The 16630-nt window shown below is 37.9% G+C and overlaps 1 protein-coding gene across 4 annotated transcripts in view; it reads right to left on the reverse strand.

Annotated features, from left to right (window-relative positions):
- Window positions 1-16630, reverse strand: part of LOC107601686 (myelin transcription factor 1-like protein) — a 59489-nt gene that overhangs the window by 9304 nt on the left and 33555 nt on the right. For all 4 annotated transcript variants that reach the window (XM_016293954.1, XM_016293960.1, XM_016293967.1 and 1 more), the window contains 7 exons: window positions 14583-15028; window positions 11223-12221; window positions 8307-8438; window positions 7533-7623; window positions 5402-5509; window positions 4859-5079; window positions 2324-2580 (listed from right to left, as the gene is read on the reverse strand). In XM_016293954.1, the coding sequence (XP_016149440.1) occupies window positions 2324-2580; window positions 4859-5079; window positions 5402-5509; window positions 7533-7623; window positions 8307-8438; window positions 11223-12221; window positions 14583-15028 (2254 nt within the window). The remainder of the gene's footprint in view (window positions 1-2323; window positions 2581-4858; window positions 5080-5401; window positions 5510-7532; window positions 7624-8306; window positions 8439-11222; window positions 12222-14582; window positions 15029-16630) is intronic.

Genomic DNA, 16630 nt, shown 5'->3' on the forward strand with positions numbered 1-16630 from the left:
GGGTACACGGATCATACTGTTAAATAGATTTTAAACAAGTAAAAAAAACGGATTAAAAAAATTAGTTTTAATATATCATTTATTATTAGTATTTAATTATTTGTTTTAAAATTATAAATGCCGAAAAATACCTAAATATTAAATTGTATTTTTTGGTAACACATTTTATTCTGAATGTAAATTCACCATGAAATCAAAATTGATCATTCTTTTTTTTTTTTTTTTGGAATATTGCAGTGTTTATTATAAATGATTTATCCATGCATATCATTTTATTAATTCACGCACATTATTTTTCATATGTCAAAAATACATAATGATAGGTAAGAAAAACAATTGCAATTTCTGTTTCATGTTTACTTACTTACAAAAACATAAGCAAGAGATCTTGAAGGAGAACCCCCGCATGGGCATTAACTGTGTGTTCAATTACCTAGACTGAAACAGTAGTTTTGCGGTTCAGTCCCATTAAACTTCTTCCCTCTTCCCTGAGATGGGCATGAATAATTAATATAGTTGCATTGTTTGAACATTTGCCAGCTTTATTTACACTGTTGTTGCTGATTTTGTTGTCACGTGTGGTAATTAATTTCTGGTGATGTCAAGCTGTATTTGTACCTCTGCTTAAAATGATTAGTTAGTTAGTTGTTTGCTACCCTTGTCACATTTCATGTACTGTATAAAGTCTTAAGGTCATGTGGCATATTATGAGCCAACAAGCACTTTGTTCTGTATGTTCACTATACCATTTAGAAGTTTGGGGTCAGCATTTATTTAGAAAAATGAAAAAAGAAAAATGAAAGAAATTAATACTTTATTCAGCAAGCTTCTATTCATCAAAGAATCCCCCAAAAAAGAGTATATAAGTGTATATAAGTCACAACAACATTAAGCAACATGTTTTCAGCATTGTTAATTATAAATATTTCTTGACCACCATATTAGAATGATTTCTAAAGGATCATGTGACATTGGAGACTAGAGTAATGACTGCTGAAAATTATTTTTTAAAGAAAAATGAAAGAAATTAATACTTTATTCAGCAAGCTTCTATTCATCAAAGAATCCCCAAAAAAAGAGTATATAAGTGTATATAAGTCACAACAACATTAAGCAACATGTTTTCAGCATTGTTAATTATAAATATTTCTTGACCACCATATTAGAATGATTTCTAAAGGATCATGTGACATTGGAGACTAGAGTAATGACTGCTGAAAATTCAGCTTTGCCATCACAGGAATAAATAATATTTTAAAATATATTAAAGTAGAAGAAAGTTATTTTAAATGTATTTTTTAAATCAAATATATGCAAGTGAGCATACTGTAGGAGACTTCTTTCACAAAACATTTCAAGTGTTACTGACCCCAAGCTATTGAATGGCATAAAAACATGATGAAATGCAGTGCATAACACTTAACAATTTGCATACAACTCTTAAGCTAAGAAAAAAAGTATTTCTACAATGATGGCAAATTTTGACAACATTATAAGTTCAATGAATACATTTACTTATAATTAAGTAGACGAGTTCAACTAAAAAACATGGAAGCAGTTGCCAATATTTTTTAAAAATTCTACAACCACTTCAGTTTTTTACAGTGTGGGAAAGAATGAGAGGAGAAAAGATACGAAAGAAGAGAGTGCCCTACATCTCCATGCACAGCTGCTTATTATTGAATATATAGAGCCCTGCAGCTCCTCACTACCTCGGTCCCTCTTTTTCTCTCTCTCTCTCATTCTCATCCCCACTCCCTCCAGTCGGCTGCCTCACTGTCCTTAAAGAGAGGTCATTGTCTTTCCTATGTACCCAGAGGGATGCTGGGAGAGCTGGCTTGGCTTGGACCACAGCTGAAATCAACATTAATTCTACTTGTCTCAGTGAGAGAGGGTAGGGGCAGCTTCCTCTGGTCTCCTCCAGTCCTGTACTCTCATTATCACCATACAGATTATGTCTGAAATTGATGTGTCACTAAAGCAACTGTGGCTCGTTCAGACCATTAGGCTCATATGATGACCCTGAGTCTAGCAAAAAATGGACCTGCAGGAGCTCTCAGAGGTGCTGCTGTCATTCACTGTGTGAAATTGCACCCTGTGCAAATGAGCTCGAGGAAAGGACCAGGGGATTGCCCCGAATGACTCTAAACTTGCATGCCCTCATTTCGGTGCACTACCTTTACTGCCATACAGCACAGTCACACTGGAAGGCAGTGCAGAGAAACTAAGAAATACCCAGTGAGAGAAAGAAAAATATAATATTAGCAGTACAAGTGGATGAGGATGAGAGAGGAACTGGCAGGAAAAAGTTGTCGACCCTCACCTGTGCCAGGAGCTCCGGGCCTTTCCCAGTGAGGCTCTGGGGCATCTCTCTGCAGCGCGTGGACAGGTTGAGGATGGCGGTGGCGGCCATGTGGGCGGCTTCCATGTCGTGCGTGTAGTCGAAGCTGCTCTTGCTGCAGGTGCTGCTGGCGCTGCTTCCTCCTCCCCCTCCTCCTCCTCCACAGCTGAGACTGCTGCTGGGAGCGTAGCTGCTCGTGGTGCTGCTGGCCGGGCTCGAGGTCTTACAGTAGCGCTTGGCTGCACACATACACATACACCAGTTCAGACGGGCACTATGAACTTGGATAGATGGATGAATGGATGGGGAAATAGAAAAAGAGACAGATAGAACAATAGATAGATAGACACAATAATGGAACAGATAGATAGAACAATAGATTGAATGATCATTAGAACGATAGACAGATAGATAGATAGATAGATAGATAGATAGATAGATGATAGATAGATAGATAGATAGATAGATAGATAGATAGATAGATAGATAGATAGATAGATAGATAGATAGATACACACACACTTTAAATAATCTGATGCTTCATGATAAATGGCTTGACAGTGTATCTAGGTTTCATGCAGAGGGTTACACATTGTTAGCATGAAATCTAAGACCTGCATGGGAAACATTTATACAACATTTCTTTTTTTATATAAATCCACATTCATAAACCCTGGTCTGCATCCATACACAACAGAACACAGAAATCTGTTATTGACTAAGGAACTGTTATTATCCTCCAATACTGGAAGGTGACAAATCAGTTGCTAAAATGCAGTTATAACCACTTATTCAAGATTTATACGACTCTCACATTTGATCGTATATTTAATCTAATTTTGCATTGAGACAAATAGCAATGCTGTCATTACAACTAAACTGGGTGTAACTAATTGATGTTGCCAACTGAGTCTAAATGATGTGCAGTTAATTCCTAACATTAATTAAATGTGATTCTCATTATTTTTTTAACAAGCTTAATTTTCTTCATTTGTCTCATTTATCAAAAAACTGCATTTCTTTGATAAAGCATACAGGCAAGTAACATCACTTGCAAGAATGCTCTTTAATTTCCGAGACGTGGTATGTGTTCTGATTTCAATAACATTGTCTATATTATCACTGCAGGGCATGCTGTAATGCTCCTTATGGGCAATCAAGACTGTCCTGATGTAATAACCATGAGTTATAATGAAAATGAGTTATTTTAAGCACAGCTAATGAAACTGTACCAAAATATCCCGCCGAATTCTGTTGACAGGAAATCTCTAAAATTTCTGGCTTGGGCGTGAAATCAACTGCTACCATTTTGAACAAAATCGTTCCAGTTAATTTGATTCCTTCACAAATGTAAGTGCGCCCATTTATCAAGACCACGGCTGCAGTTGCACGCTACAACATTGCACATTACCAATCACAAAAAACTAAAAAAATGAAGCTTGAACCAAACAAAGAAAAACAATGTTTGACAAAACTGACAAACCCACATCCAGACGTTAGGATTTTAAATCTGGCATCATTCAATGATCTGTCTGCATCTCTCACTGTGGACCAGTAATGAAAAGGTTAACACCTACATAACTGCTTTTTTTTGTTGCTATTTTTAATTTATAAGAGAATGTCTTGCAACATCTTGCATTATATACATACATACAAAGAGAAAAAGAGAATATCATATAGGATCAAATGTTATTATAGATTTATATATCTATACATTCTTCCCACATATGTATTATCGTGGTCAAAAATATCTATTCAGCGCGCTACAACATTGCACATTACCAATCACAAAAAACTAAAAAAATGAAGCTTGAACCAAACAAAAAAAACAATGTTTGACAAAACTGACAAACCCACATCCAGACGTTAGGATTTTAAATCTGGCATCATTCAATGATCTGTCTGCATCTCTCACTGTGGACCAGTAATGAAAAGGTTAACACCTACATAACTACTTTTAATACCAATAAATGCACAATAAATGCTTTTGTTAATTGATAAGAGAACGTCTCATTAGCCAAACATTTAATGGTTGCAACATATATAGAAAGAGAGAGAATATCATGATATATGATAAAATGTTAACTTACAGATTAATTTATTCTTACATTATTTACAAATATGCATTTGGTGGTCAAAAATATCTATCCAGCCATTATTAAATTAAAGGAGCTGCATGCAAATTAGATATCCCTTCATTTGGGTTTGTGTACCTAGGTTATTAATCATTTCAGAAGCCAATAAGTAGAGTAGGATTTCCAATAAAGGAGCACTGAACTCGACGACTGTCTGTGAAAAAATCCAAGCTAAAGCTTTTATTAAGAGAAGGCCTTCACTTCAAAATAGAAAATAAAAGTTATTCTAAATGGAAAATACCACAAGGACGTCTGGCAGTACAAAACTAATTCTAATCTTATTTCCATCTGATCCCCTAGAGAAAGACCAGTTTATCAATTCTGACTCTTTCTACTTCACCAGCCTCAATAACAGAGGAAAGAATAACAAAGCCAAGCTTGCCATCATATCCTTTGGGTGAGGTGTCTCGCCCATGGTTCTTCGGGGTGAGGGACCTCTTGCCGTATGCATGAGGCTGGTTGTCATAACTGCTGCTGTAGTCGAAGCTGGCTTTGGAGTACTTCTCCAGCTCCTTGGCCAGGTTGGATCGTGGAGTACTGGTTGGGACGTTATTTTTGTACCCATACTGTGGGATCTCCAGCTGTTTTACAAAGCACATGGGTCTGGAACAATTGACAAAGGCAGGGAATCAAGGTTGGGTATCAGAGTCCTAGACATACATTATACTTAATGTCAACATGAATCACAGTTCTCAAACCATTTTATATTCGTTATGTAACACATTTTCATTATGTGGATTCATCTTAAAGAAATAGTTCCCCCAAAAATCAAAAAGATTTATAAAAAAAACTTAATTCACTAAAGCACTATAAAAATACTTGTACACATGAATATGATTAATGTACTGTTCCAACAAAAACTCAAAGCCAGACTTGTTGCATTATATCTTTACTAAATATTATGGCACAGAGGGTCACAAAGTACCTAAGGACACGGTCTGACGCCTGGTTAGACTTGGAGCTGTCGCAGGGGTGATGTTTCTCCTGAACCTTTGCCATCTTCTCTGTGGCGGCTATGGGACATCCCGAGAGACTGCAACAGCAGCAGAGCAATTTATATAATGTTAACATTACATTACAAGCAGCATGTAAGGGCACACGCACATACACACTCTCAAACACTCACACATGCCCTAGCAGATAGCAGAATTTGAAGTAAGTGAGATATGAGGGAATGTATAATTCCAGCATATGGAGACAAGTCTCAGTCTGTCAGAGAGAATAGTCTGCTTTTTATGACATTCTCTCAATACAGACTTCCAACGTGTTTGCAAAATCCTGGTACACGTGTGTGCGGTACATGGGGATGTTTATGTATGAATTATGCATTTCATGTGGCCTAGTTCTATAGTATGAAGGCAAAGCTTTGCAGATATCTGCTGGGTATTTCTGGCTGGCTGGCTTCAGAAAGCTCCTCACAGCGAGATACCGCAGTCATTTCAGAGAGACACACTACAGCAAACTGAGCTTCAGAACATCCAGCTACACTCCCTCGCTCTCTTTTTCTCCTTTCTCTCTTTCTCCCTTGCTGTTTCTTCCTCTCATTACTCTCTCTATCTTCCTCTCTGTTTGTTTATCCATCATTTCTGTCTCATTTCTCACATTTTTCTGTCATCTTCTCTCTCTCTACGTAATCCTTTGTATAGTTGGGAACTGTCTTCTTATTGTCTATTTTCCTATTGTTTTCTGGTTATACAGAAACCATTCAGTCCCTCTCAAAAAAACAATAAGAGACAAAAATACAAACATAAAAAACCCCTCACGCTCTGAAATTTCAGAAACATATAAAGCATAAAAGTACTTGTGCATTTACAGGATTGGAATTTGAAAAAAAGTGAGTAAGTGCTGACTGACAGACAGAAGGAGGCTGAGTTGCCATGGCAACCATGCGATGAGGAATGTGTAGACAAACCATATATACTGTACAAGGTTGTTATATTCCACTATTATACATTTTGTTTTCTTCAGCTCAACCCTTCTAATAGTGTGTGTGTGTGTGTGTGTGTGTGTGTGTGTGTGTGTGTGTGTGTGTGTGTGTGTGCTTGTGTGTGCTTGTCCCATAGGAGCTGTTCCATATAACATGGCCTGCAGCAACTTCGGGTGGAGACTGCATCTGTCTGAATGTACACCATATGCACATGGAGGCACATCTTAACTGCTTAAGTGTAAGTCTGTGAGTGTTTGTACATGTGGATCTCTCATTCTTAAGACACCAAATTCTCTAGCTACTTGTGCATATAAAATTATTATTATTATTAAATGTAGAGAACACTACAATTTTTATTATTAAAAATGTTTTTGTTACACACACACACACACACACACACACAGATATATACAGTGGGTACGGAAAGTATTCAGACCCCCTTAAATTTTTCACTCTTTGTTATATTGCAGCCATTTGCTAAAATCATTTAAGTTAATTTTTTTTCCTCATTATACATTAATGAGGGGAAAAAATTAACTTAAATGATTTTAGCAAATGGCTGCAATATAACAAAGAGTGAAAAATTTAAGAATACTGAATACTTTCCGTACCCACTGTATATATACATATACTGTGTGTGTGTGTGTGTGTGTATATCATTTTATTATATACAGTATCCTTACATACAGTATCAATTAAATATAATTTTAAAAATAAGAAATGTTTATAAATAAAGATATTACCATATTTATTTTATATTTATATTATTTTATATATTTGCTTATTTATACATTTTAGAGGCTTTTTTTAAGGTTTCAAAATTTCACCAAGTCCCTTGTTCCATGGTAGGAACAGAATCATGAATCTCCAGTCTGCATGTCCAGGCTGGCATGTCAAAAGTGCCAATGTGCAAAACAAAATATTTGATCCTAGATCTATGTGTTTCTACGATCCAGCCGAGCTCAGTACAACATAAACAAATCAGTCCCTCTTCTTCTTCCTGAAAGCAAGTCTCCATCTAAATCTACGTATTCTTCTTATTCCCTGTATGAAGTGTGTAAAAAGACTGGAACATCAGTCCCCACAGTGCCGCCTGTTTCTTCTCTCCACGTCCCTTCCAGCCACTCACCTGCGGTGGGAGTTCCTGTTGCTATTTACATGGCCGCGTCCCGAGCAGCCAGGCGTGGGGCACTTTAGAACATTCTCATACATTGCAAGAACTTGGACAAACAGAGAGGAGAGGGCGAGAGAAGGTTAGGAGGATCCAGAGTGAGTATGAAAGCCTTGTGTTCCATTAAGCTGAACGGGCTCAGTGACAACAGCATGCACATGCTCCTAAGAAACGTTCCAGCTGAAATCAGTTAATAATAAAGTTAATCACGGCCACACCATATGGTGAAAGAAGAATCTAGGCATGCAATGTGTTAATGGCATGCACGTTGTGTGAAAGCATTGGCGTACAAGGAAAAGAAACCTCTCTTCAATAAAAACTGATTTATTTTTGGTGAATTAAATGAGTCTAGCCATTAGGTTGTCTGTGACACATCCTGCAGCGCTATGTCTCTGGGCCTGCAGTAAACTGACTCATCAGAACCCGCCTGTGACATGATCCTCATCCAATTAGAGGTGTGACTGGAGGTAGTGATGAAAAAGCTGCTTTGCGTCTGAGAGATCAGTGCAGCCATATTGAGAAACAGGCTAAAATTAGACATAAGCAACAATCAGCACATCCAGACAAGCAGAGGTTGTTCGTATGAGAAAGAGAGCCACCGCTTCGGGTGGAGGAGGAAATGCACCCATATGCATTACAGAAAAGAGAGGTAAAACATGCCCGCAGCACAGACGGCATGTAGCAAACACGAATGGGGACCAATGTGCAAATAGCCATTCATATTTGGCTTACTTTCTGGCGGCACGCGATCTTTGTGGGGGCAGCCGGACAAGCTTCGATGGTGAGGATAGAGTCCAGTGACATGGCCCGTGCCATCACAACCCGGGGTTGGACACTTGCTGTCTTTTTTCTCTCCCCTTGAGTCTGTAGGCAAAGACAGTTATTGGCATATCCTGTTACAGGCACAGTAAGCAAATCCCATTAACCTGCTGGATTCTTTGTGATAACATTTATGCTCCTGTTACAGCCATTTTCAAACACTGTCTGTTTGCTTTGAAATTAGATATTGGATAAAGAATATACAGTAGCTTGAATGAGACTTGTGGCTGAGATTGTATTGGATTGTAATTCAAAATGGGTAATTCAGAAGACAATAAAAAAAATTGGACAATAAAAAAAGATTTACGTCATTAATTTCAATTAACTACATCTATTTATTCCCTGATATGAACGCGTTTTTTCAAGTCGTACTTCTCTGAGTTCAGTACTGTCAAAACAATTAAAACATTTTAATTCTGCTATACAGGCAGGGCAAAATCACTACCACATTACTACAAATAAAAAAATATATATATTCTCATTAAAATTTACATCCGTTAAACTATAAAATATATTGAGCTATAAGTACTAATAATAAACGTGTAGCCTATTAGGAAAATTTTAGACTTCATTATTTTTGAGATTGAGCTTTCTGTACTAGATATAATGTCAGCTAATGAATAATATAATATAATATTATAGTTATATAGTTTCATAAAGATGAAATATACAACTGTACGCACTGAGAAAAAAGAGCTGATTTACAATCACCTTACAGTATGAAAACGAATCGCATAAAATGAGACAATCATTGTGAGGAAATAGGAATCAGAGTCTTTACTTTATACATATAAATGTATCAATGATTTCATCTCATACCATTTTATTCTACAAAGACATTTTACTACAGGTTAACGTGTTCATGTGTGCTATTGATATTACAAGCAACCAATTCAAATTCCTGCTGTTAAATAGGTTAACGTTTCCACTATACCAGTTCCCCAATTTTATCTTGCAAATGAAAACCCGCAAGAAAAATATGTTCAGCTTTTACTGGTTTTGGTTCGCGGTGTGCATAGCTTCTACCATGAGACTACTGTAGAACGGGAAAACCAGCAAACAGCAGTTTCTTCTAAAATCATGGATACATTTATCAGTACATGCATTCTCTATTATTCAAACCGGTTTACCTAAGTGAACAAATTTGTAATATCTTCCCTCTTTTATTAGCCAAAAATAACTGTCGTAGAACTCTACAAGCATGCGATAATAATGCTCCTTGTCAGTCAGAACAGTGAGATCACTCGACATGTTTAATAACGACGCTCCAATAATTAGCGCCAAGAATAGTTTCTGGAGACGAGGTGTGAAATCATGGTGTAATTCTATAATTACACGACCCTCTGACTTGCTGTGGTCGTGCACTGAAAACAACAGCAAACTGGTCTGTGATAGGAAGTACAGAGATGCTCTCCGAAATGAAAAACTTAGTGCAAGTTGAGCAAATGGAAGGAAATGAAACACAAAGTAGCGCCATCAAATGATGAACCTTTTAAAGTACTAGATAGGAAGAGATGTTAGGTTGGGTAACCAGAGTTGATCTGAGGATTAACTAACACTATAACGTACATTTGTTAAATGTGATATTGATATGCTCCTATAGTTTCTGATTGCTAATATCTGGATATATCAGAGGAGATGGCTCATTCCCAAAGGTAGTGGGTGTGGATTGGGAAGGAGTTGAGGTAACAAACCATGTATGGGATCCAAGGGATGAGATTTGCTTTCTTAACGGACCGTGCAGATTGCCATTACTCATGCCTGACAAGGTAAGTCTCTGATGTTACCATGTCAGCCTATTTTAGCAGCATAAGCTGTTGTCATTATGGAAGTCGCTACCAGGGTGACCTGAGTGTTTAAAACAAGCCCCAAAATGTTTCCGTCTCACCAAAGTGACCCCATAGTCATCAATGTCATCGGCGAAATGTGTGAAGGAATGCTAAGTGACCCAAGACACTGGGGAACAAATGCTGCAACAGCTTTCAGGACGAGAAAATTATATTCATATTCAAAAGGTCTCTGTTCGTGCAAGTATGCTCCTTAATGGAAACTCGATTCCACCTCAGAGTAAAAAATAAAACTGTTAACTGTGCAAAATGTTTAAAGTAAGAAATAAAAAGTCACACTGGAATAAATAAAGTCGCATTTAAAAGAAATAAAGTCATGCTGTGACATAAAATAACACAAATAGGAGGAATAAAGTCACAAATGAGAGATATGAAGCCATGTTGTGAGATACAAAGTCACAATTAGGAGAATTAAAGTCACAAATGTGAGCTATAATGCCACATTGAGTGACTCAAAGTAACAACTACCCAAAAATAAAAAAGCATAAAGGATAGTACTGTGTGACAGAGAAAAAAATGGTAATTGTGAGAAAATGTTTCAGAATAAGAAATAAAAAGTCACATTGGAATATATAAAGTCACATTTATGAGAAAGAAAGTCACATTGTGAGATATAATATCACAATTAGGAAAAAATAAGCCACATTTGTGAGATATGAAGCCACACTGTGAGACATAAAGTCAAATTGTGATATATAATGTCACAATTAGGAGAAATAAAGCAGCATTTGTGAGATATAATGTCACATTGTGAGATTTAAAGTAACATTTGCCAAAAATAAAGAAATAAAATAAGTAAATTCTGACTTTTTATCTCACAGTTGTTTCTCTATATCTCACAATTGTGAGAAATTACCAAAATAACCTTTTTTATTAGTTTTCTCAGTGGCAGAATATGACTTACATATTCTGAATAATGAAGGGAACTATCTACTGAAATCTCTGCTGAAATGCAAAATCTCATTAGAAGTTTTATTTTTACCTTTAGGGTAATATGCTCGTTTTGCGCCATCATGATGGAGTCGGGCTTTGCGTTCTTCTGCACTGCTGCTCAGCCTTGGGCTGTGCTCTCCATGAAGACGCTGATTGTCCCTCCGAGCCACCATCTGTTCTGATGCCATTCTGTCTCGCATAACCTTGGCACGCTCGGATTCGAGAGCAATGGCCTTTTCCAGCAGCGACAGGTTGCCTTTAGTCATGTCAAAAGCTTCATCGGAAAGTTCGGAGGCCAGTGACGTAGTGTCCTCATCCCCTTCCTGGGCGCAGCTAGAGGGGTAGCCTCTTGAAGCAGGGCTGAGCTGCTCCTCCAGTTTCATCAGATTGACCATGTCTGAGTAGTTCCTCTCAAGAGGTCTGTGCTCGTCCATCTGGCAGCTGTCGTACCTGGGCATGTGATGCATTGGAGGCTGCTGCTGCTGTTCAGCCTGGTGCTGCACTTGGTCCTCCATCGTGGACCGCTCGGGCGTTTGGGTCTCACTAAGTTTGCGGGCCAAGTCGAAGCACTGGTTGCGCAGACACTCCAAGCTACTGAGACACACTTCCTCCTCACTCTCCTCTGCATGGCCCCGTCCGTTAGTGTGGCCAGCTGAGCCAGTATCCCCAGACCCGGCATCTGCGTATCCCTCATCGGGAAGCACTGCCCCGTGTCCCTGGGCCAGAAGCTTCAGGGAGTCCACGGTCTCACGTACCACATCGCTATTCAAGTCAACGCTCAACTCTCCCTTATGGCCTCCTTGTTCACTCCCGTCATCTTCATCCTCATCGTCATCCTCACCAGCACTGTTGGAGGAATTGCTGTTCATTTCTGATTCAGTCATGGCCTGGTAGGCAGCATCCTCTGCGATTTTACCAAGGTTGAGAAGGGACTTGGCCACCAGCTCGTCATAATTCTCATAGTCATTGTTAATGCTGTTGTTATTGTTATTGTCCTTCTCAACGATTTGATTGGATTTTGATTGTCCACCACTGGAATAATTGTTGTCTGAAGAGAAAAGAGAACAATTTGTTGGTTAAATGCGAAAAACACGAGGAATTTGACAACACTTTATTTTGATAGTCCACTTTAGACATTCTGCTGACAATGAGTGACTTTGCAACTATCAGTCAACTACCAGTCTTTATAGTATTAGTCTATGCTAACACTATTTTGATGTTCCTCCAACAGAAATTCTACTGATTGTAAGTAACTTTGTAATTACATGTCAACTTTTTCTACTAACCCTAACCCAAGCCTAACAGTCTACTACTACTCTACTAATAATGCTAATGAGAGTTAGTTGACATGTAGTTGCAAAGTTACTTATAGTTAATAGATTGTCTATAGTGGATTATCGAAATAGATTAAGATTTTCTAAACCGCTCCAACAAATACATCCTTAAATACATTGCACACTAGGGCCTTCCACCCTGTTAAAAGCAAGGGGCTTGAGCGGCATGATAAATTCACAAACGAAATGTCAGTCCTCTCTATAATCTGAAGCGGTCTGAACACTATCATTATGAAAATGTAACGTCTCATGAACCATAGCATTGATGCAGCAAATCAAAGACAAATGTCACGCCAGGGTTTCATGTACAGCTTGATGACACAGGTACAAATTGATTTAAATAATCAAATGCAATTTAGCAAGATGGTAACTACCACTATGCCACTGAAATATATTTGAGTATTCTGCAAAAGAAGCGGATGAATTTTAGAGAAACGGCAATATGGTACATGAATCATCAGGCAGCCTTTTAAATGTTTCACCAGACATATTCGTGCTCTATAACATGTAAGCAGCACAGGCTGCTCTGAAAGCCTCTCAATTGTACTGAAAAGATTTTAGTGTTGCTTGTATTTGGGACAGAGGCGGATGAGACTGCAGGGATAAGCAGCGGATGAGGTGCTCTGTAAAATGTCAGTCCTCTCTATAATCTGAAGCGGTCTGAACACTATCATTATGAAAATGTAACGTCTCATGAACCATAGCATTGATGCAGCAAATCAAAGACAAATGTCATGCCAGGGTTTCATGTACAGCTTGATGACACAGGTACAAATTGATTTAAATAATCAAATGCAATTTGGCAAGATGGTAACTACCACTATGCCACTGAAATATATTTGAGTATTCTGCAAAAGAAGCGGATGAATTTTAGAGAAACGGCAATATGGTACATGAATCATCAGGCAGCCTTTTAAATGTTTCACCAGACATATTCGTGCTCTATAACATGTAAGCAGCACAGGCTGCTCTGAAAGCCTCTCAATTGTACTGAAAAGATTTTAGTGTTGCTTGTATTTGGGACAGAGGCGGATGAGACTGCAGGGATAAGCAGAGGATGAGGTGCTCTGTTTCTGGAGCCAGAAATATCCTCAGGAGGAGCCCATTTTCACCAGGGAGGGGTGGGGGGGCTGAGTGTATTTGACACCTCCTGGAACGGTGGTGTGCATCTGTGGAGGGGGGCCAAAGTTAATAACTCAGAGAGCCTCTTCTCTCTATTACTCTGGAAGCACTGTCACAAGCGATTGAGGACACCAGAGAGTGAGGGTGAGTCGCATACTAAGGAAGCAGTTCCCTCAATTGCGAAAGGGGAGTTGGATTGTTCCATGCTGTAAAATTCACATTAATTAGGATGGCGAAGGCTAGCCATTCTCGGCAGGGTTTATGTAGATTTGACTGTGATTCAGTAAATTACACATACTGTATGACGTGAAACTAAAACAGGCAATTTAAGAAATAAAACATTGACTTTAATGACTGCATATTCTATCAGTTATACTCTGAAATGTCGGTTGACCTACAATAAGCTGCCCTTGATTCATATTTCATGAAGCATTCTGTGTGTCAGAGCAACAACATGTCCTTCTGTAGATTCTAAACATTACATTTCCTACTAAGATTTTCCAGAATGTTCATATAACCAAGGAAAAACATTTAAATATAAAAAACTGAAAATTTTCAATGTTTATGTAACTTTCAGTGTTAACTGGGACTAGCTAACTGGGAACATTCTCACAATTTTGGCTAATGTCGTGTAAAGGTTCTCTGAAAAATCTTGTAATAACATGAATAGAATGTTCTTTCAACATTATCAGACTTGATAATTTTTTTTTTACAATTCTTAAAAACAAACAAGCAAAAAAAAAAAAAAACCCCACCTCCATGAGTTAATTAATCCAATGAGAAATGTCTTTAGAATGTTCTTAAAAATCATAAGATCATAAAAGTCATAAAGATATTTTAATTATTCAGACATATATACTTTTTTATTTCATGTTTTAAGACCATTGTTCCATAACTATACAAATGTTCTGGAAAACGTTAGCAGAATATGCAATCAATCAGAGAAGACTTACTTTGCTGATGACCCTGATTTTCATAGTATTCCTCTTCCTCATGCTCATCTTCATCGTCCTCCTCTTCATTCTCTTCCTGCTCTTCATCATCCCCATCCTCCTCCACCACTTCCTCATCCTCTTCTACCTCTTCCTCCATTTGCTCTATCTCCTCTCTCTCCACCTCTCCATCGTCCTCTCCTTCCTCTTCCTCATCCTCTTCTTCCTCTCCCAGTTCCTCATTGTCATCTGAACACTCCTCTTCTTCATCGTCCCCTTCCTCTTCCCCTTCCTCCTCCTCTTCTTCTTCCTGTTCCCTCTCCTCTACCTCCTCCATGGCCTCATAGCTTTCATACATGGTGGGCTCTCCATCAGCCATGGTTAGAAATGGACGGCGTTTGGAAGCTGGCTCCTCTGGAGGTTTCTCTTGGGTTTTCCTTTTCTTAGCCAACGGGCATCCATACACACTGCACAACAAAAAGAAAACAAAACCCAGAGAATTATGCTCAACAGTTGTGAAAAATTACCTTGAATCTGTGAAGAGTGTCTGTGCCAAAGCTCAGCCCTCAGAGATAAGAAGTATTAGAATTATTTAAGACATAATAAAGCATTAATAACCACGGGCACATTTATTCATGTAAATGCATATGCTGCTTGAACTCTGGTCCCACAAGACCGTGCTATTCCTAAACCGCCAAGACTCGTTTATGAGACTCTTTTTCCGAAATATAAACAAGGCAAAGCTCATTCTAGCCTTAGCCCTCACTTATACAAATCCCATCATAATCATTAGGTTTTCAGAAATTCCTCTTTAATTGCGTTAAAACAGCATGTGCAATTATATGTGGTTTGAATGTAGCATCCTTTGAATCAATTCAGTTTGCATACAAAAAAAGGTTTATTTGTGGCTTTATGATGAAGGTTGACCCCCAGGCTTACATACCTGAACAATACATTTGAGTACATATTATCCATTATTTTGGGAAAAAAAGAGCTTTTGACTAATTCAATGATGTATAATCTATGATAAAGTGTAATATGTAAGGAAGAAGAAAAGTGCTGTGTTGCTGAACATAATCTGGCTCCTGGGGACAATTAGTACTGAACTACAAAAAACAAACAAAAAAACCCTTTGCATTTGCTATGAATCATAGAAATAATTCACATATATTTCTACTTCACAGGACTCATCAGACTGTGAAACATTCTAAATTCAGATCCTTTTGCTGGCAGTTATCTTTCGCATCCTCAGATGAGAACCTGCTCAAATCAGAACATGCGGACAGAGGGCTGCTGGCAATAAAAATCTGTATGTGAGTTATAATACTGTAACTGACAAGGGTTCAGCCTGAAAAAAATGGCATGGAAACCAAGTTTAAAACAATAATATAGCAAACTCATTACAATTATGAGTACGATAATAAATCTGCAGTTGGTATCAGTCACCACCATGGTAGTTAATGTGGATGATTAAAATACAATTTTTCACTGAAAACTCATAAGCTGAATGTCAGCAATTTATTAGTATTATAAATAAGTAAAATGTGAAAATTATATAATTATTAAAAATAAAAACTGATATCTTCACAGCATTAGAATTAGAATATTACAAAAGAATATTACAAAAATAAATAAATAAACAGACAAAATATTCTGAAAGCTTATTGCACATATTAAAGGTGACATATGAAAATCTGACTTTTCCAGGTTTTAAGTGCTATAATCAGCTCCCTGGTGCATCTACCAACCAAGGAAACGTGAAAAAGATTAACCCAGTAACTTTGTTTTGGTAAGCCTTTTTCTGCAATAGTCTGAGAAAACAAGCGCGTCGGATTTCGCTCCCTTGGTGACGTGGCAAAGGGATCTCATTATAATAGTACCGCCCCTTAATCTGTAAGTTTACACCCACAGTGCCGTCATTTTGATTTTGCAAGTGACAAGCGGTGTACCAGTTTTAACGCCATGGCGAAAGTTTGAGCAAAACTTGCTAACTGTTCTGTCCTTAGCTGCACAGATGAGCACAGAACACTATTTAGAGTCCCAGCCTCAGAGGAGACAAGAGAGCAGTG

Source organism: Sinocyclocheilus grahami, unplaced genomic scaffold, assembly GCF_001515645.1.
Source record: "Sinocyclocheilus grahami isolate Dianchi unplaced genomic scaffold, SAMN03320097.WGS_v1.1 scaffold15.1, whole genome shotgun sequence".
Lineage (NCBI taxonomy): Eukaryota > Metazoa > Chordata > Actinopteri > Cypriniformes > Cyprinidae > Sinocyclocheilus > Sinocyclocheilus grahami.